The sequence below is a fragment of the Arvicola amphibius genome, chromosome 2, assembly GCF_903992535.2.
Source record: "Arvicola amphibius chromosome 2, mArvAmp1.2, whole genome shotgun sequence".
Lineage (NCBI taxonomy): Eukaryota > Metazoa > Chordata > Mammalia > Rodentia > Cricetidae > Arvicola > Arvicola amphibius.
In genome coordinates this window covers 132,549,941-132,572,166 of record NC_052048.2, presented here as the reverse complement: position 1 = coordinate 132,572,166, position 22,226 = coordinate 132,549,941, and the positions used below count along the sequence as shown (strand labels likewise).

Below are 22,226 nucleotides of genomic sequence, written 5' to 3'. Positions count from 1 at the left end.
AAAAGGCAGGTAAGTGAGCATCTATTTCAGCTTCCCATTTGCGGGGAAAGTGATCCTAATGCTGTCATTAAATGACAGCTGTGGGCAAGGCATTATGAGCCAGACTAAGACAGGACAGTAAAGGGAGAAATTCTCTACTGCTCCCAGAAGGCATCGGCTTAATATGCTGCCAAGGCTAAAAAATCCAACAGCAGTGGGCCAAAAAAGCCAAAAGTGAAGGCTTTTTGGAAACAAAACAAAACAGATTATCCCCTTGCAGAGAACCATGACGCAGTCAAATCTGGAGTACTGCGTACCATGCCATTCTGAATTTCCAGAGACTAAAGGAGACAGGAGAGCCAGAGAAGGGCAGCGAAGGCCTTCTCAGGGCTACTGTAAGAGATGAAAAAATAGGATTCTTCAGGCTGCAAAAACAAAGGAAGATTAAGAGGATAGGCCCGGACACAATATAATCAAAGACGGCTGTGGGAAGGAAGCATCCTGACTTTCCCATTCAATCCTAGCACACACATGGGATTTCAAAAGAAGCAGCTTTTAGGACACCGGAGGGAAGATGGCCCGGGTAGTGCTGCATGCCTATGAACCCCAACACATGGAAGGTGGGAGTAGGAAGATGGGGAGTTCAAGGCCAGTTCTGGGCACATAGTGAGTTCAAGTTTGATACCCGCTTGGGCTACATGAGACCCGACCTCAAAAACAAAGAAGAGGGGCTGGAGAGATGGCTCCGTGCTCAAGAGCAGTTGCTGCTCTTGTAGCAGACTCAAGTCTGGGTCCCAGCACCCATGTCAGGTGGCTCATAAAGGCCTGCAACTTCAGCACCGGGGGGGATCTGATGCCCTCTTCGCACTTCCAGAGGCGTTTGTATGCATGTGGAATGTACACATACATGTACATTTAATAAAAATAATAAACTAAAAATAAAATGACTTGGGGTGGAAAGTAAGAAACGTCATAAATTCCCTAGCATAGCTCATTTCTTTCCTCTTTCTTCCCTGCCCACTGGGCTAGTCCACAGTACACACAATGTTCTTCACTTCTATAGACACACTTATAATGACAAACAGAAGCCAGGCGGTGGTGGCACACGCCTTTAATCCCAGAATTTGGTAGGCAGAGGCAGGTAGATCTCTGTGAGTTTGAGGCCAGCCTGGTCTATAAGAGCTAGTTCCGGAACAGGCTCCAAAGCTACAGAGAAACCTTGTCTCAAAAAACAACAAAACAAAACAAAAAGACAAGCTGAGTTACTCAGTGGATAAAGATTCTTGCTGTAAAAGTCTGGAGACCTGAGTTCAATCCCCCAGGAACCCACATAAAAGTAAACAGAGAAAAGCAACTTCACAAAGCTGTCCTCTGCTCTCCACAGGTGAACAGCGATAAAAAATACATGGACATAAACACGGATAATATTCATTTTTAAAAATTACAAGCCATGTCCTGCTGTTTCCACTTTTATAGTTCATCCATTTTGTTACTTATAGAATATTTCTAGGCCAGGCGGTGGTGGTGCATGCCTTTAATCCCAGCACTCCAGAGGCAGAGGTAGGCGGGTTTCTGTGAGTTCGAGGCCAGCCTGGTCTACAAGAGCTAGTTCCAGGACAGGCTCCAAAGCTACAGAGAAACCCTGTCTCAAAAATACCAAAAAAAAAAAAAAAAAGAATATTTCTAATTATATTTTAAAGACAGATTCTCACTGCCTGGTCCAAAACTCACTCTGTAGACCAGGCTGGCCTCGAACTCACAGAGATCCGCCTGCCTCTGTCTCCCGAGTGTTGGGATTAAAGGCGTGTGCCACCACCACCTGGCTGAAAATAATTTTATTACAGTAACATAAGCATGAAATATTATCATTTAAAAATTGTTATAATAATAGATATAAAAATGAGCCTCAAGCCGGGCGGTGGTGGCGCACGCCTTTAATCCCAGCACTCGGGAGGCAGAGGCAGGCGGATCTCTGTGAGTTCGAGAGCAGCCTGGTCTACAAGAGCTAGTTCCAGGACAGGCTCCAAAGCTACAGAGAAACCCTGTCTCGAAAAACCAAAAAAAAAAAAAAAAAAAAAGCCTCAGTCGATGTGGTGACCATTCCTTTAATCCCAGCACTCAGGAGGCAGCAGCAGGTGGATCTCTGTGAGTTCTAGGACACCCAAAGCTGTTACATAGAGAAACTCTGTCAGAGAGACCCTGTCTCGAAAAACCAAAAAAAAAAAAAAAAAAAAAAAAAAAAAAAGAGGTGAGCCTCCTCATTCAATTAATTTAATAGTCATTTATTCCCTCAAGACGGGATTAGATTGAATGTAGCCCAGGCTGGCACCCGAGTTGATATATAGCTGAGGATGGCTCTAAATGCCCATTTTTCTGCCTATCTTCCACGTGCTAGGATTACAGGCACGCACTCCCACGTTTGGCTTCCCTTTTATATTTTCCATGCCATCTTGGTGATCTCATCAAGGCCCGGTCTCTCCATTCCCAACCACTCTTCTGTGCTGCTTGGGGATGCTTTTTTTGTTTTGTTTTGATTGTTTTATTTTGTTTTTGAGGCAAGGTTTTGCTATATAGCCTAGACTTGGAACTACTATATAGACTATATAGGCGCTCCCTTATCTCATATGATCCTTCAGGCATCATCCAGGCATGTTCTATGATACCCAGCTGGGGGTGACTCTTAGGTGAACACATGGACCTTTGATACATAACAGAACCATTTATCCAGCTTCTATCCTCCCCAGCTACCTACATCTAGGCCCGTGTTCTCCTTACCCAAAGGTTATACATCACCTAGGTCTTTATCCCACCTGGATATTGTCGAACAGAATCTGAGCTAGCAATCAGGCCTGGCATCTGAAGCACTGACCAAGACTATGAGTCCCCCGAGTCCCCCAAGTTCCAGTCATGCTCCCGAAGTCACCATGGCATGAGTCCCAGCTTGCTTCCTGTTAGGGCTACTTCTTGGACCTAGAATTGCTTCCCGACCCCTCCTGCTGGCTGGCCCTCCTGAGTAGATATCCTGGCTGATGACTAACTGCCCACTTCCACTATTCAGTGTCCCTCTCCTCAGCTGGTCCTGCCCAGGCCGGATAACAATTGAATCTGTATTACCACTTCTTCGCTAAGTAAGTCTTGCACACTTACCCGAATCCTCAGTGGCTGCCAAGCCGGGCAGACAAGACCAGCCTTGTGTTAGGAGAGGGGGCTGGTTCTGGTATGAAATCAAGATGGGGTCCAGGTGCAAGAACCTCAGCCCTCCTCCTCCCCAGTGGTGGCCTGTGCTATTCCACCCCCATACTCTGAAATGCGTCACACACCAGCTTCTTTGTTCTTTTCTTTTTTCTTTTTCTGTTCCTTCTGAAGATGGGCTCATGTCTTCCTTTGCCTTAGAAATCTGTCCTCAGCCATTGTCTGTGGGAAGCGGAGGGACAAGGAGCCCTCCAACCCTTGTCCAGTTCAAGCTGGGTATGCAGGGCAGAAGGCCCGCTATACAGGGTCCTGGTCCTAAGGAATTCCCTGGATCTCTCATCTGCTCTGGTCAATGCTTCCTTTGTGATCTTTCGGAGCAAAGGAGTATAGGTGGGTGGGGCCTGGGGACAGGGCTGTTTGCGTCTGCAGATGTTAAACACATCCAGCGTGAGTAAAAGGTCAGTAGAGGTTGTGGGCGTAGAGCAGATCTGGTTGGGAGCTCCAGTGTGCCATGGTCTGATTCTTGAGCGAAGGGAACTGATCACATGGTGACCAAGTACCTTGGGAGTCACTGCCACGGATCTCCATGCTTTAGAGATAGGACACAGAGGCCCAGGCATGAAGCCATGCAAGCTTGGAGTCTCCTAACTAAGGAAGCCACATGTATAACTCCTGTTAAATCAACTCTGAACTTTTCAAGTAATTTCCTAAGTTGATTAGGGCTTCGGCTTGGGGTCAGCAGCTGTACAATCAATAACAGTCAGGATCCCCACAGGGACTGTGTCAGCTTGTAGACACAAGGAATTCTCAGAGTTCACTTCTTCCAGTTCCAGGAACAACCAGAGTACAAAACCAGAGGTTGAACTGGATGTGGAGGCTCACACCTGTGGCTCAGGCAGGAAGACCACAAGTTCAAGGCCAGCTTGTGCTACCTAGTGAGATTTTACTAGAAGGAGGGGAGGGAAAAAGTGAGGGAGGGAGGCTGGGAGCTTTCGATGCCTTGGTAGAGCGCTTGCCTAGCATGTAAGGGACTCTGAGTTGAAACCCCAGCATCACATAAACAGGAATGGTGGCACATTACTACGAGAGAGAGAGAGAGAGAGAGAGAGAGAGAGAAAGAGAAAGAGAGAGAGAGAGAGAGAGAGAGAGAGAGAGATCAACCGACCAGAGGAGATAGGAGCCCTCTTAAGTGCTGGTCAAGAAAGCTAGGAGGAGCCGGGCGGTGGTGGCGCACGCCTTTAATCCCAGCACTCGGGAGGCAGAGGCAGGTGGATCTCTGTGAGTTCGAGACCAGCCTGGTCTACAAGAGCTAGTTCCAGGACAGGCTCTAAAGCTGCAGAGAAACCCTGTCTCGAAAAAACAAAAAAACAAACAAAAAAAAGAAAGCTAGGAGGGCGACAGATCTGACCAACCACTCCTTGGGGAGGATTACCATCAAGTGTGATCCTCCAAGAACAGAAAAGGCAAACCAGCCTTTGGTGCCACTGCCAGCTACTTTATGGAAGTCTGCAGAAGATAAGAGTCTCAGCTGTATCTTGCCCCATGTCTGTGACTAGACACGTGTTTATTAAAGGGCAGGGAGCGACGACTCACATGCAAAGGCCAGAAGACAGCTTGGTAGGAGTCAGTTTTCTTCTGCAGTGTGGGCCCGGGGGGCAGGGCTGGTATTTCACTCACTAGTCTATCCCACCGTCCCCCCAGACCACCGTCCCCCCAGACCACCGTCCCCCCAGACCACCGTCCCCCCAGACCACCGTCCCCCCAGACCACCGTCTCCCCAGACCACCGTCCCCCCAGACCACCGTCCCCCCAGACCACCGTCTCTCCAGACCACCGTCCCCCCAGACCACCGTCCCCCCAGACCACCGTCCCCCCAGACCACCGTCTCCCCAGACCACCGTCCCCCCAGACCACCGTCTCCCCCAGACCACCGTCTCTCCAGACCACCGTCTCTCCAGACCACCGTCTCCCCCAGACCACCGTCTCTCCAGACCACCGTCTCTCCAGACCACCGTCTCCCCCAGACCACCGTCTCTCCAGACCACCGTCTCTCCAGACCACCGTCTCCCCCAGACCACCGTCTCTCCAGACCACCGTCTCTCCAGACCACCGTCTCCCCCAGACCACCGTCTCTCCAGACCACCGTCCCCCCAGACCACCGTCTCTCCAGACCAGGTCTGTTTCACTGTTATCACCCTATACCATCACCACAAGAACCCTATGACACGATACCACGCTTGTGGTCTCCGCTTGACACAAAGAAGACAAGGCTCAGACGTACCCACGCTTATAGAGCCAGCCAGCAGGAGAATACCAGGACACTAACTTGACTCCAAGGGCAGTGCTCTTATCTCTGCTCCTTGGCTATCCACTGGCTTCAGGTCAGCAGTGTGTAGAAAGAAGCCGAATTTGATATTTGTATCTCTGCTGACTCAGGAGCCATCAGGAAAGCTGAGCGCTACTGCGTCCTCTCCCAGCTGAAGCAGCTATGTGGGGCTCTTCTGGGGCCTCTGCAATGAGGGCAGGTTAGAGAACTCTTCCCCACATGCTGGGGGAAGTTCTATCAACCTCCCTAAGGCTGTGACCCTTTAATACAGTTCCTCATGGTGTGGTGACCCCAACCACGAAACAATTGCTGTCGTCACTTCCTAGCTCTAATTTCGCTCCTGTTAGAATTGTCAATGCAGATATCTGTGCTTGCCAATGGTCGTAGGTGACCCCTGTGAAAGGGTGCCTAACCCCCGGATGCGTCTCAGCTCGTAAGTTGAGAACAGCTGGCCCTAAAGAGTCTGAAACCTGGATGCTCGTGGGAACGGTCTAACATGAAGAGAGCAGGGCACGCGAGTGAGCATTTCCTTGTGCGCTCTGTCACCCCCTGTGACAACGTCTGAGATGTCAGCCCTTGGACTCCAGAGCTCCTCTCTGGAAAGTGGGAGCCAGGGCACTCACTCTCTTGCAGGCTCTGGTTAAAAAACAGCAGTTGGGCAACGGACATAGAAGTGCTTCACAAAGTACGTGGGCGGTTGGGAAGGTAGCTCATTAAGTAGCGCAACTGCCTAATAAAGCCTTGGTAGCACTGAAAAAAATCAAGCACAATGATATGTTATGGTAACTCACTGATTGACTGTGTCATTGGGAAGTGATCATCACTCACCGCAAAAATCCAAACCAACCAACCACCAAGCCAACAAAAATCCCAGCTCAACAGCCCCCACTTCATCTCTTAAAAGAGACAGCCGTTCCTACCATCGCAGACCTCTCTCTTCTTTTCAGGCTCCCTGATTGTAGGTCTTGAGGAGTCAGCAATAAGGGAAGAAGAAAGGAGAGATGAAGGGGAGGGAATGAATAGATCTATTTTCAGATGAACAGTGCTATTTTCGGTGGCTTTCTGCCCTAGGGACATAAACCAGGACGCTCCATCTGAGTGTCCTCCTTGGATGGCTCAAAATGCAACGTAAATGCCTGATGCTGCAAGTTCCAGGAACACTCTCATTGGCAAAAGGAAAAACTGGAGGCTGGGAAAAGCATCGGCCAGGGAGTGAAGTGAGGCTGGCTCCGGCCAGTCCCCGAGCTGGGTAAGGGTGGGGAGGCACACGGTACTCCTTCCACGCCAGAGAAGAACAAGAGGACAAGGTGGGGCCCAGCAGTGGAGGCGCACATCCTTAATCCCAGCATTCACGAGGCAGAGGCAGACGATCTCTTCAAGGTCAAAGCCAGCTTGATCTACAGGGAGTTCCTAGGCAGCCAGGGATAACATAGAAAGAACCTGTCTCAAAAAAAATATGACTATAATTACTTATTGTGTGTGTACATGTGTGTGCTTGTGCCACGGTGGGCCTGTGGCACTCAAAGGACAACTTGTGCAAGTTGGTTCTTTCCTTCTACCCCATGGGACCTGGAGCTAGAACTCAAGTCACAGATTGGCAGCAAGGGCAAGTGTCTTAATCCACTGAGCAATCTCATTGGCCCCACTATTTCCCTCCGGTATTTATAGCTTCCTAGAAGGTTTTCTCCAACACCTGGGATGCAAATCCAGGCGACAGAATGCCAGTTTGTCAGAACTGACAAAATCTAAGGATGCGTTTCAGAGAGGAAGTACAGGGCCCTGAGGGTGGGTCATTCCAGGTGACAGAGACTTAGGGCTCCCAGCCCCAGCTCAGTCACACCCCTCCCTACCCCTTCTCACCAGGCCTTCTGACCCTGAGTTCCTGACCATCTGTCACCACAGGGCATCAGCAAGATGCACCCAACACCTATTGATTGGATTGTTTTTACGTCCCTTGGGAGACCAAGAGACGTGTACAAGTCACAGGATCATTGGTAACTAAATCCATTGAATGTTACACAAACCCCGATTTCTCTAAATTATCACTGCTTTTAAGTGAATCACCCTACCATGACACAGCACACACATACACACAGACACACACACAGACATACACACACACATACACAGATACACACATACATACAGACAAACACTGGCACACACACACAGGCACACCCATACAGATACACACAGACACACACATACACACACATTTTTGTGTGTTGGGGGGGCATTGGGTTTGAACCTAGGGCTTCGTTCCTCCTTGGCAATCACATTATTGTGACTCACTTATCACTCTAGCCTTTTTCATTTTTTTATTTTGAGACAGTTTCACAAGTTGTTCAGGTTGGCCTTGAACTCATTCTGTACCCAGGTCAGCTTTGAATTTATAGTTCTTTGTTTCAGCGTTTTGTTTTTAATTATTTATGTGTATGTATGTAAGCCTGTGAGAGTCCATGCATACCACATACATGCAAGAGCCTGAAGAGGCCAGAAGACATTGGGTTCCCTAGAACTGGAGTTTCAGATGGTTGTAAGCCAACACACAGGTGGAGGGAACTGAAAAAAGCAGTAAGCACTGTTATCCTTGAGTCCTCGCAGGAGTAGCTGGGATCACAGGTCTTCGTTATCAGGATGGGGTAACTGGGATTACAGGCCTTTGTCATCAGGGTGGGGTAACACTTTTTTTCTTTTTTAAGATAGGGTCTCTGGCAGCTGCGTTAGCCTCCAACTCCCGGCGGCGTAGCCAAGGTTGTCCTTGAACTCCTGATCCTTATGCTACTGCACTTACATTTCAAATATTGGGCTTACAGGTAAAGGCACCACGTCTGGCTCCCTTTCTTTCTGTGTGGAGTCTAAATTCTCCCCTATTTTTTGAAAACCACAGAACCCTGACAACAGTTTATTTTCTTTATTTAAAAGTTTAGATTTGTCTTTGTTGAATTAAAAACAAACAAACAAACAAACAAGGGCTGGCAAGATGACTCAGCAGATCAAGACAGCCGCACATGCCACCATTCCTGACAACCTGAGTTCGATCCTGTAAACACAAAGAACCAACTCCCCAAAAGTTATTCTCTGATTTTCATGACTGCTGTGCCATTAACTGCCCCCATCGAAATAAATAAATATAGGGGGCTGGAGAGATGGCTCAGCGGTTAAGAGCATTGCCTGCTCTTCCAAAGTTCCTGAGTTCAATTCCCAGCAACCACATGGTGGCTCACAACCATCTGTAATGAGATCTGGTGCCCTCTTCTGGCCTGCAGGCACACACACTGACAGAATATTGTGTACATAATAAATAAATAAATATAAAAAAAGAAATAAATAAATGTAAAAAAAATAAAATTTTAACTGGAAAAATTAAAAAAAAAAGAGCCAGCCATGTGCCAGTAGTCCCAGCCCCTGGGGAGGCTGAGGCAGGAGAGTCGTGAGTTCAAAGGTAGCCTAGACTATACAGTAAGACTCTACCACTAAAAGGCAGTAGGCCTGGAGATGTAGATTATCTGCAGAGCGTTGTAGTGTACTGGGGCCTGCATTCAATGCCCAGCAGTGCAAAACAAATAAAACAAAAGCTTATTGTAAAAATAAATAAACAGGCCGGGCGGTGGTGGCGCAGGCCTTTAATCCCAGCACTCGGGAGGCAGAGGCAGGCGGATCTCTGTGAGTTCGAGACCAGCCTGGTCTACAAGAGCTAGTTCCAGGACAGGCTCCAAAGCCACAGAGAAACCCTGTCTCGATAAACCAAAAAAATAAAAAATAAAAAAATAAAAAATAAATAAACAGGCTGAGTGTAGTGGCACACCCCTGTAGTCTCATTGGGGAAGACTGAGGTAAGAGGACCACAAGGTCCAGCCTGGGCTATACAGTGAGTTGCAAGCTAACCTAGATTATATAGCAAGATCCTGATTCAAATAAAACGTAAGGACCACAGTTGCAACTTAGTGGTACAACACTTGCCTCCTGTGGAGGAGACCTAAGGTTCACTATTGCCCAAAAAGAAAAAAAAACTAAATAACATACTAAACAAAATATTGTTGTTGCTGTTTTTACAAAAGGTAAAAAGTAGCGAGGCACTGGAGGTTGAGATGGGGACCTCAAGTTCAAGGCCAGCCTGGGCTACAGGTTAAGTTTTAGGATAGCTTGGGCAATGAGATTGACTAAAAATTGTTTTTTTAGGACATGATTTGATTGTATGAATTGGTGGTGACGGGTTGAGTACAAGCACAGGTTTGCGTCATATGGTCCAAGACGATTAGTTAAGCATCCCAGGAGATGGGAGCTCCCGCTGGGACCTGTTAGTGAGGGACATGGCATAAATCTGATCATGTGCGTCGCAGTGTGGAGGGGAAGGTCATGTACTATGGTGCCAGTTAGTCACAGCCTCATGATTCTGGAACTACATGCCGAAGGCATATGACCCTGCTCAGTGTCCCTACTTGTCACATGGAAATTGGAACGGCGCTGCTTCACGGTGCTACTGTGAGCAGAAACGACACCATGCACAGAAGAACATACCAGAGGGTTTTGCGTTAAGTGCACAAGAAAAAAAGGGAGCTGCATTATTATTGTTACTATTGCCATTGGCATCTTCCCACGAGCCTAATAGAGCAAAGAAAGAACAAGAGCCAGGGGGTGGTGGTGCATGCCTTTAATCCCAGCACTCAGGAGGCAGAAGCAGGTGGATCTCTGTGAGTCAGCATGGTCTACAGAGCGAGTTCCAGGACAACCAAGGCTACACAGAAAAATCCTGTCTCAAAAAAAAAAAAACAACAATAACAAAATAATAATAAAAACAATAATGAAAACAATAAATATAATAAAAAAAGGGGGCTAGAGAGATGGTTTAGCAATTAAGAGCCCTGGGTGCTCTTCCAGAGGACCAGGGGTTTAATTCCCAGCACTCATATGACAGTTCACAACCATCTGTAACTTCAATTCCAGGGGATCTGACACCCTCACACAGACATGCATTCAGGCAAACACCAATTCACATAAAATAAATAAGTCTTAAAAAAAAGAAAGAAAGAAAAGAAAAGAAAGGAAGGAAGGATGGAAGGAAGGAAGGAAGGAAGAAAGAAAAGAGAAAGAAGGAAGGAAGGAAAAAGCCTGCATGACAATTATTCAGTACAATAGAAACAGCTCAAGCCAGGGTAGTTTTTTCTTTGGAATATGTAGGAGCCAGTATTCTGAAGATGGAGGCAGGAGGATCAGGAGTTCAAGACTAGCCTCAACTGCACAGCGAGTTCCAGGGTATCTGGTTAGGAAATGTGAGACCCTATCTCAAACAACAAACAACAAAGCCAGAAGCAAGCCAGGCATAGTGGTGCACTTATATAATCCTAGCACTTTAGAAGTGAGGGCAGGAGGCCGGGAAGTTCAAGGTCATCCTCAGTTACAGACAGAATTCAACACCAGCCTGGGATACATGAAGCCGCATCTCAAAAGATCAAAACAAACAAGCAAATGAATGGAATCTGGGAGGAAAAAGATAACTGGACAGTAACTTTTTTCTCTCTGTCAGTTAATGTCCAGGACTTTCTGAGGATATTAGGATATTAAAAACTCCAGGAGCTGGGGCTGGAGAGATGGCTCAGTGGTTAAGAGCACTGACTGCTCTTCCAGAGGACCAGGTTCAATTCCCAGTACCCACATGGCAGCTCACAACTGTATGTAACTCCAGTTCCAGGGAATCTGATACCCTTACATACATGCAGGCAAAACACCAATGCACATGAAATAAAAATAAATATTGAAAATAATAAAATAAAATAAAAATTCCAGACGCTTGGAGAAAGAGCACAGCTTAGCATGATTGAGGACTTGGTTTCATTTTCCAGCATCAGAAGGTGGATAATAATATTGGGATGTGGTGGCACACGCCTCTAATCCCAGATGGGAGTGGGCAGAACCTCTGCGGTCAAGGTCGAGGCCAGTCTGGTGTACAGAGAGAGTTTCAGGACAGCCAGGGCTCCACAGAGAAACCCTGTCTCAAAAACAACCAACCAACCAACCAAACAAACAAAAAACCCAAACAAACAAAAAACCACAAATAAGCAAAACTTCTAGATCCTAAGTGCAGGTGGTGTGCAAGCTCTAAGCATGGAGAAGGACATTTTGCACCCACACAGCAGTTCCTAGGGAGAGAGAGGCGGGTCATTCTCCTAGCCACTCAGACATACTACTGGGTTCTGCAGCTACAGAAGTGCCAGGCCACCAGGCCAGGCGCAATGACTGGCAGGGCAGAGTGAAGGGCAAAGGCCTAAGAGACTAAGGTCCTCAGGACACAATGAGAACATTTTCACAGCCTCTCCATCTAGTTCCATGTCTCTGGGGGCTGGGAGGACCAAAGGCAGAGATGCTAACACACACTCCTCCAGCCAGTACAGAGATGAGAAACCCGCACTAATCAAATGGCCTCCTGAGCGTCATGAGAAACTGAAGCTTAAATGGCAAATGGAAATGAATTAGTATTATATATATTTCCCACTGGTCAAATCATGTTTAAAATGTATTGTCAGCCATGGTGGTCCATACCTATAAACCCACCACTGGGATGTGAAGGCAAGAAAACCAAGTGCTGAAGGCCAGCCTAGGCTACAGGAGACCCTGTCTCAAAAAACCAAACAAACTAAATGGGGACTATGGATGTAGTTGAATGTTTAGTTGAATGTGCTTACATGGCATACATAAAGCCCTGGGTTCAATCCCTGGCACCAGGTAAACTGGATATGACGTGCAAGTCTGAAAGCCCAGCACTGAGGAAGTAGAAGCAGGAGGATTAGAAACCCATGGTCATCCTTGGCTACAAAGCAAGCTCATTGAGAGTCTGTGCTATATATGACCCTGTATCAAAAAACAAAGTATTCTCCTTTTCAGATCTTTAGATCAGACTCAGGGCCTTGGATTAGCTGGGCAAAGCTCTGCCACTGAACCATGCGCCTCAGATTCTGAGAAAGGGTCATGATCAGTGTCCTGCCTCTACCTCCCAAGTGCTGGTGCCACCACACCTTCTCACTGGCTTCACACTGGTCAGACTTTTACATTACAAAATATTCTGGGCAAGCCCGGCGGTGGTGGCACGCCTTTAACCCCAGCACTCGGGAGGCAGAGGCAAGTGGATCTCTGTGAGTTCAAGGCCAGCCTGGTCTACAGAGATAACCTGTCTCAAACAACAACAACAAAACTCCTCTGGGCACAGAACACTTCTGTCAGCTGATCACACTCACCAGTGATTAGAAGAAACCCAGGAATACTGGTACACTCCCACTAACAAGGAGAGGCCATAGACATTGACCTGCATGTTAGCTCCAGCTTGGAAAATGGTCCGTGTGTTACCGTCAAGCTTTTCCCAAGGTCTGAGAGTGGAAGGCTCAATCAGGATGGGGTCGGGGTGCACGCAGGGCTCTGATGACTAAGTCTGTACATTCCCCAGTGTCTGCAAGGGCCCGGTGTCCTTGAGAACATGTGTTTGAAATCAGATCAGCTTTGGGAAAGAAGACACTCTCTAGGCTATTATGGAAGTTTCTGGGGTGGTGTCCAGCCCTATTTGGTTGCTGATAAATTCAGTAAGTATTCTATCATTGAGCTCCATTTCCAGATAGAGCCTATTAGCATATCAAAGAGTGATTGACACATAATAATGCATTCAAATCAATGAGTCTGGGGATAAATTGAAAATGAAACTTATGCCCTGGCAATGCTGATAACATGCATGGGCAGCCCGTATATAGTGGTTCTGATGAACTTGCCCATTCTGGGTTTCATGATCTAAGTTGATGAGGATGACTGAGCGGTCTCTTCCTCTTAGGATAAATACCCACAAAACCACCACTAGTAAGGCCACCCAATAAGGTGGGCTCACATAGCACAGGTCGGCTACCAATTTGCTGTGCAGCCAAGGGTGACCTTGAACTCTTGATCCTCCTGTTTCCACCTGTTGAGTGCTCGGATTACAGGCTTGAGCCAACAAGCCTGGTAAGTCCAGCGGACCGAATTCATGGCTTCAGACATGCTAAGTAACTACTCTATCAATTAAGCTATATTTAAAACCCACACTCATTCTTTTGTTTTGTTTGACACGGGGTTCCTCTGTGTAGCCTTGGCTGTCCTAGAACTCAATCTGTAGACCAGGCTGGTCTTGAACTCACAGAGGTTGTTTTGGCCTCTGCCTCCCAAGTGCTAGGACTAGAGGTGTGCACCACTGTCACCTGACCCCACACTCATTCTTAAAGCAAGTGGATTCTGTCAAGCAGTTCTCGAAGCCAGGCATAGTGGGATTCATGCTTACAGTTCCAGAATTCAGGATATTGAAACAAGACATTTGGGAGTTGGAGGCTAGCCTGAGCGACATAATGAGACCTTGCATTAATAACAATGGTTTGGGCAGCTGGAGAGATGGTTTAGCCGTTAAAAGCACTTGTTCTTGCAGAGGACCCAGATTTGAGTCCCAGAACCCATATGGTGGCTCACAACCATCCACAACTCCAGTTCTGAAGGAGTCAACACCTTCTCCTGGCCTCCAGGGCACTGAAGGCATGTGGTGAACAGCCATATACACACAAGATAATAAAATTAAATTAAATTTTAAAAAATGGTTTCGTTGGGCGTGGAGGTGCACAGTACTTGGAAGGCAGAGGCAGGTTGATCTCTTTGAGTTCAAGGCCAACCCGCTCTACTTACCAAGTTCCAGATCAGCCATCACCACTTAGGAAAACCTCTCAAAAACAAACAAGATAATATGAATCATTTTAAAAAGTTATTTGTATTATGTGGGGGATATTGCTCAGTGGCAGATGGCTTGCCTTGCATAAATGAGGAAGGTTTTCAATTTACAGCACAGGAAAAAAATCTAACTAAAAATAAGATAGGGTTAGGATGTAGCTCAACAGTTTAATGCTTATTTAGTATGGCCAAGGACCTGGACTCAATCCATAAAGAAAGAAAATAAAATGGGAGCAATAACAAATACATTTCCTGGAAGGTGCTTGGGTAGAACAAATGACCTAATTTGCATATTTGCATATAGTTAGCATAAAGCAGATCTTAATAAACCTCATTATTATGGCTCAGATTGTTGATGCTTGGGTTGAAGCTTCCGGTCCGCTAACCCGATCTGAGGATAACGCTTATTCTTCAACATAGGAGGCAGAGGAGGAGCCCACAAAGGGGACAATGAATATTCAGTTCGATTTGTCCTCCCTGCAGTGATCTCATCCCTCTGGCTTGGGTGGCTGTTTCTGAGGGTTTCTTTTCTAAACCCACCACCGCAGAGAGAGAGGGAGAGAGGGAGTTGGGCTCCAGCCAGAGTCCCTGCCCCTCCACTCTGCTGATCTGCTTGCTTCTTGCAGAATCACCCCAATGTTACAGATGCTTCTCTTTCATTCCAGCCTGGGGTTTGTGTCCCACCTACCTCGAACAGCTTCCTTTCAAAGTTTGTGAAATCGATATCAGTCTCTCGGGAGATGTTAGCTTTAAAATAAAACAATCACTTGCAAATTTTCTTGCACAGTTAAATTGGACTAGAGATGGTCTCCTCTACACCCATTCACCAGCACGTGTGAGCAGTTTCCGAGAGCACTGTGAGTCTGAAATGTGTTAATGTTACCTTCTTCCTCCTACTTCATAGGATGAGACTGCTATCAAGTCCCTCAGACCCCGGGAGATATGACCTAAGTGTGTGGCTTGCTAATGATTAATGGTACACAGGGCACTGGTTACAATCACAAACTCACACATTTATACACTTCACGTTCTGAGGCCCAAAGCAAATACAGTAAGAGCCAAAGGAGAAATTTTTTTTTAAAGAGAGATTTAGAGGAGACAGGCATGGCACTTGGTGCACATCCAGAGAACAAAGAGAATCAGGAGCCTTGAGGGTGGCAGGCAGGGAAGCAGGCAAGACAGACTGGAAGATGAGTCAGACCCTGAATGAGGGCACTGGGTCGACTCAGCTGCACTCAGCTGGCCTGGGGTGGGGGTGGGGTGGTAGGAACTGGAGGAAGGAACGGCAGGGGGGGAGAGAGAGAAGTGCAGTTGATGGCTAACCAGAAAGTGGGGAAGAGTTCACTGCAGATGGAGAAGGGAAAGCTCCCAGGCTCCCGAGGTCTCTGCGACCTTTCCTGCCTGGCTCCGCAGAGCTGTGGTAACGCACTGAGAAAAGCCTGGTAAGGAAAGAGTTAAACTAACAACAAAGATATCAGTCTTGGACCCCTGCTCGGCAGACACAAGGCACCCGGTGGTCGCTAATGCCCTCCATTCACTTCAATGTGTTCAACCTATTTCAAATGCCCCCGTGCTAATAATGGTCTCATTTCATCTCCAGCGCAACCCTGGGAAAGAGGTGGGACAGGATCTTACAGACACCCAGTGGCTCCCTGAGGAGTTGTCAAAATGTTTCCGCCGCCGTCTCAGAACCCAACCCGGCTGTACCCTGTGGGCAGGCAGGACAGGAAGGTTGGGCCCTCTGCCTGGGTTCCACCCTGGCCTTGGTCCCTGTTGATCGTCCAGGGCTAGGAGTTTCAGAAATCACGGGATACGGAGTCATTCCTCTCCTGGAATTCCCCAGGCTGCTCAGTTTATATCTGATAACCAGTACCCAACTGCCACCTCACCCACTCCCCTGGGATCTATCTATGTCAAGCTTCTGTTTCTCTTTAGCTGACTGGGACCCAAAGCTCAGAGAGGCAAAAGCCTTTGCCCTGAGTGACATGAGAAGAACACAGAGCAGGGGAGATACCAGAAGACCTGAAGTCTGGCACTGGCTCTGCCATTTAACCAGATCCATAGACCAGCCTCAGTTTTCACAGCTGCCAAATGGGAACAGTGTCCCTGACAAGGGATTTTTGAAGGAGTATGACTGAAATGTTGCAGTGTTACATAAAAACAAATCGCTTGAGCTGGAGTGATGGTTTAGCAGTTAAAAGTGCTTACTGTTCATCCAGAGAACTCAGGTCATTCTCAGTACCCACCTGATGCCTCACAACTTCCTAGAACACAAGTTCAAGGTCATCCAATGCCCCCTTTAGACTGATCTCTGCAGGCTCCTGCACACACATGGGGCAAGTCACCCAGGCACACACATACCCATAAAAATAAATACAACTTTAAAAAAATTACTTTTGGCTGGGCAGTGGTGGCGCAGGCCATTAATCCCAGCACTTGGGAGGTAGAGGCAGGCGGATCTCTGAGTTCGAGGCCAGCCTGGTCTACAGAGTGAGTTCCAGGATAGGCTCCAAAGCTACAGAGAGAAACCCTGTCTCAAAAAAAAAAAAATTACTTTCACGTAGTTAATGGTTGCTGGAGGAGGAAGACACCTCTCCCCCCCAGGATTCCAGTAAGGTGCCCATGCTCTTATAAGCAACTTAAATGAAGCTCATTGGGACAGACACGCACAGACACACACACACACACACGCGCACGCGCGCGCGCACACACACACACACACACACACACACACGCATAGGGAAAGAAGAGGCGTTGGTAGGAAAGAGTAAGGGGACCAGTGGAAGTAAGAGGGGGACAAGAGAGGGTACATATAATCAAAATACATTATATACATATATAAAACTATCATAATGAAAAATTGTATATAATGATGGACATATACTAATAAGAAAATAAAAAAGCCGGGTGGTGGTGGCACACGCCTTTAATCCCAGCATTCGGGAGGCAGAGGCAGGTGAATCTCTGTGAGTTCGAGGCCAACCTGGTCTACAGAACAAGTTTTAGGACAGCCAGAGCTACACAGAGAAACCCTGTCTCAAAAACAAACAAACAAAAACAGAGAAAGAGCGAGAGAGAAAGAAAGAAAGAAAGAAAGAAAGAAAGAAAGAAAGAAAGAAAGAAAAAGAAAAGAAAAGAAAAACCAAATTACTTTGCCAGGAATGTACACAAAACGGGAAGAAGCTAGGCTGCCCATGCACAGCCTGGGCTCTGCTCAGGCCACTGTGTGACCCTGAACCAATCCTAGACCAGTACTCCAAGGCCCCTGCCAAAAATAAGATTATAATGTTGCATGGGCTATACACCTAGTGTAGGAATTCCAGTTCTGGTCACCCCAATATTTTTTTTTGTCTTTTGAGACAGGATTTCTCTATAATTTTGGAGCCTGTCCTGGTGCTAACTAGCTCTTATACACCAGGCTGTCCTTGAACTCACAGAGATCCGCCTGCCACTGCCTCCTGAGTATTAGGATTAAAGATGTGCGCCACCACCGACCTCAGTCTTTTTATTGACCAATCAACTGACAGATCTGCTTGTGTGTTTATTTATTTCAAAACAGGGTCTCAACATGTTGCCCAGGTTGGAAAATGGGCTATGCATTACTACCAAGCCTCGAATCCTGAGCTTGAACTATTCTGCCTCAGTCTTCCAAGCAACTGGGACTCCAGATGCATGCCACTATGCACAACTCCACCCTGATTTCCTGACTGTCCTATTACCTGTGTTCTTATATTGCCTTAGGGGTAAAAAATCTTACGGAAAGATACCAGTCAGTTCCCACTAAGAACGTTTGAAATACCCATCTGCACTTTATTCCTTTATTAGCCTCTGTTACCCACACTGCCTCCCGGCTTAACAGCCTAAGTGATATCTTGGAAGAGAAATCAATGACTGATGGGTCAGATAGGATTTTCCAGTCAATACCACCGCCCTACCTCCTAGACTCTTTCCCTGCTACGCAGGACTGGACTGGCAGCCTTGCCTTTAACATCCTGCATCTCCCAGGTACCAGACCCTGATCCTTCCCTTGAGGAAGCAGCTCAGTAACCCTGGTTGAGCTTCTCCATGAGGGAATTAAATATTAAACATGCCAGGCCACAGCCCCAGCTGCAGCAGCATATCCCAGTACAGAAACAATGCACACGGCTCAGTCGTCACACTTCCAGTGGCTGTGGGCTGGGCCTCCCCATTCCTAGCCCACATTCCTAAGAATAAATAAGAAATGGCAGTGTTTGATCTTCTAAGCAAACTCTTGACTCCTTATTTTTCCTCCAACCCCAGTGTCGAAGGCTCCAGGGATCCGGAAATGCCTGGAACACTGGGTTGTGACATCTGCAGCACTGAGATTTAACAGGCAGCTGGGGATGTAGCTTAGTTGGTGGTATTTATCTAGCGTGCACAAAACTCTGGGGTTGATCTCCAGCTGTGCATAAAGCCAGGCACGGTGATGGTTCTTGCTTGTAATTCTAGCAATCAGGACATGCAGGCAGAAAGATAATTAGTTCAAGGTCATCCTCAGCTACATACAGAGTTCTAGGCCAACCTAGACTACATGACATTCTATTTACAAAGAAGAAACGAAAAAGAGCAGGAAGAAATTTAACAGGTCTATGATTGCCTCAGTAACTTAGCTCCATGTAGGGTCCGAGGTTCTCTGGGAAGTGGACAACTCAGGAAGGATGCTGAAGTCCTGACATCTCTCAGGACGATGGGAGATTGGGCACAATTGACATAAGGCCTCATTGTGTAGGTCAATTGTTTTGTTCTTTTTTCTCAGATTAATGCGGGCCATAGAGTTATCAGATTGGTAGAAGCTCAGTGATCCCCCAAGCTAACATCCTACTTTATAAAAACGGAAATGGAGGCACAGGGAAAAACACAGCCAGTTACTCAATGAACTCTAGGTCTCTGGGACAGAGCCCAGTTCTCTCTCCATCCTCCTTCCTACATGACACTCTGAGTCTTCTTCCTAGGGACACCAAGGAGTGAGCCTAGCACTGTGTCACCCAGTGGGTCATTTCCATAAGAATCAGAATTCTCTGACTCGTGGTCTGACCTTGCTACTAAAGACTAAAGGCCTGGTGTTTACAGGTACCAGCTCAGCTCTGGATCCTTGGTCCTGTCACTTTCTGAGCCTTAATCCCTCATCAGTAAGGTAGGGATTTAAAAGCCACTGTGCTGAAAGGCTCCTGTGAAGATGAGACAAGGTGAGACGAACGTAGGGTGTTTTGTAAACCATGAAGTGCTGTCCAAACATCAGATACTATTAACATGATATGAGATCTGAAGGCACCTCAGAGCGGGAAAAGGTATTGGGAGAGGAGGCCATGTAGGAATGAGAAGCCACACTCACAAGAGGAGAATCCCACATGGGCTTCTTATAGACCTGACCAATCCTGGGGCCATTTGCAGAAATGGACAGCAGCAAGTCAGCCCATCTCAAGTTCACTGGTTCAAGAACCTGACCATTCTGCTTTGTGTGTGTGCACACATGTAAGCGTACCTGGTTACCTGGTATCACAGTACTCTGCTTAGCCGTTATAGGACAGTGGTCAGTATATGGTCCTAAGGTGGCATACTCCGCCGCAGGCCAACTCACAGACCCTCAAAGGGAAATCTACTGATCCCGTTAAGGACCTCTCTCATCCTCTGGGGCCCTTACCTTGTACTTGGCCGCGAGCAGCTCTGTGGCCTGCTGCTCCCTCCGCAGATCCTCCAGCATTTTCTCCTTCTCTTCTAGAAGCTTCTGTTTCTCCTCGCTCACTAGGCTGCGGTCATCCTGGATGGCGGCCTTCTCCTCCTCCAGCCGCTCCTTCTGTTCCTGCAGGTAATTCTCCATGTTCTTCTCCAAAGCTGACTCCAGAATGGGCTGGGGTGGGCGGTGATTGTTATTGTTGTCATCTTCTTCTTCAGCCACCCAGGCCTCGATCACCTGCCCCTCTGGGAAACCAGCAGGGGCAGAGACAGCCTTCTTTCTGCGGCTGCTCTTTCTCCGAGGCCGCTTGCCCAGCATGCCCTTCTTCTCCAGCTGGGCTTTCAAGCGGGCGATCTCTTCCTGGAATTCCCTCAGCAGTGTGTCCTTGGGGTCCTCATTCACCCGGGGTTTGTTCTTGATGTTCTTGGCACGGTTTGCAAAACGTAGGGTGGAGAGGCTCTCGTCGTAGCTGTGAGAAGCTGGACCCAGTGTGGCAACCATGATGGTCTTGGCATTGCCCCCAAGTGAGTCCTGGAGCAGCCGGGTCAGTTTGGAGTCCCGGTAGGGGATGTGGGTGCTCCTGTTGCCGGCTAGAGCAGCAATCACATTGCCCAGTGCAGACAGGGAGAGATTGATTTTAGAGGCTTCCTTAGGCCTCTCTCCACTGCTGCCACCGCCACCACCACTGCCACCTCCACTGCCACCACCAGATGTGGGCTGTGCGGCTGGTCCTCCAGTTGTGTTGGGACCTGCCTTGTTCTGCCTCTCACTGCCAGCCAGGTCTACCAGGTTGAGCTTGCCTACTCGGATATGGTCCTGGCCATCCGAGCCACGCTCACTGCACTCCACTGTGATGACAAAGATGGCATGGGACCGGGAGCTGACCTCATTCATGTGGGTGCTGCCCACTGCCCGGGTCTGGTTCCCCAGGTTCATCACATGCTCAATCTCCTTGACATTCTTGGTGACAAACGAGGAGAGATCCTTGATATAGACCCCTGTTTCAGGATTCTCCTTCAACTCTAGCCTCTTGCCTGGCTCCTTGGATAGCAGGTCTCGAATCTCCTCTTGGTAGATCTCCAAGTAGGAGGCACGAACCAGGTACTGCTGGTTCTGGGAGCGGGAGATGTGGGTGAAGATGTGCTCAAAGGCGTTGGGGATAACCCCGCGGAGCTCTGGCTCCACCCAGGTCCCCTGCATAGTGTAGGTCTTGCCAGTGCCGGTCTGGCCATAGGCAAACACGGTGCCATTGAAACCCTGAAGCACTGAGTCTATCAGGGGCCTCACCGTTTCATCATACAGATCCGCCTGCTTGGAGCTAGCATCATACACAGCATCAAAAGTGAAGGTCTTGGGCAGTTCCCCGGGTGCCGCGCGGGGGTTTCGCAGAGTCACCTGGCCCAATTTCACGTCCATGGTCAGAATCTGCTCATGACCAGCAGCCTCCTCCTTTCTACTGAGGGGGCGGCACCGGGCCACCACCTTCAGGGCCTCGCTGGCCTTGGTCTTACTGGCCATCTTGTGGCTCTGTCCTTCCAGATGGGCCGCTCTGCAGCCTGGGAGGTCCTCCTGTCCTACTCCTAGGTCGGGATCAGCCGGGCTGGCCCAGCCCCCAGACACCGCTCTTCAATCCGCATGCAGCCTCCCAGGGTGGGGATGCAGGGAGTTGGCCCCGAGGCTGCTGCAGTCCAGGCCTCCACAGCTCTCCACGGTTTTCTGTGCACAGACTGGCGAGGTAGAATTAGGCAGAATCCCCAGGCAACCGCGCAAGCAGCTCCTGCCGAAGGGCAGTGCCTGGAACCCGCCCCATGCTGGGGCAAGAGGGAGCGTTACGGTAAACAGCTTCGGCAACAATGAGATAAAGGAAGAGGAAAATGAGATGGGGGTGGGCGGCAGAGCTGTCTTTTCCTCCTCCTTTTTCCGTTCCCCTAGGGATCCATGGCGGGGGATGCGGGACTTGGGCGGCCGGGTAATCCCGGTCCTCCCGAGGGCAGAGGCTCACCTGGAGTCCTCCCCTTCAGCTGGGGGATCATTCATTGCAGACACAGCTGGCCGCTTCTGCCTCTCCTCCGCTTTCCCCGCCGCCGCCACCGGAGAATGAGAGAAAAACAGAAGGGGATGGGGCGGAGCAGCGGCGGCGAGAGTGATGTTGCTGCGGCCGCTGCGCTGCGGCCGGGGTTAGGTCTCCCGGCTGGGGTGGGGCAAGGGGCGGGGCCGCGGGGCGGGGAACAAGAGCCCGGCGCGGCCCTTGAGCGAGGGACAGCGGTGCATCGCCGCCCGCACCCCGCCGACCTCGCAGGGATGACA

The 22,226-nt window shown here is 48.6% G+C and overlaps 1 protein-coding gene across 1 annotated transcript in view; it reads right to left on the bottom strand.

Moving 5' to 3' along the window:
- Positions 1–21,857, bottom strand: part of Kif3c (kinesin family member 3C) — a 43,267-nt gene extending 21,410 nt beyond the window's left edge. Inside the window, exon 1 of the mRNA XM_038319488.1 lies at positions 19,887–21,857. Within this exon, the coding sequence (XP_038175416.1) occupies positions 19,887–21,437 (1,551 nt within the window). The 5' untranslated portion in view covers positions 21,438–21,857. The remainder of the gene's footprint in view (positions 1–19,886) is intronic.
- Positions 21,858–22,226: the final 369 nt, after the last annotated feature.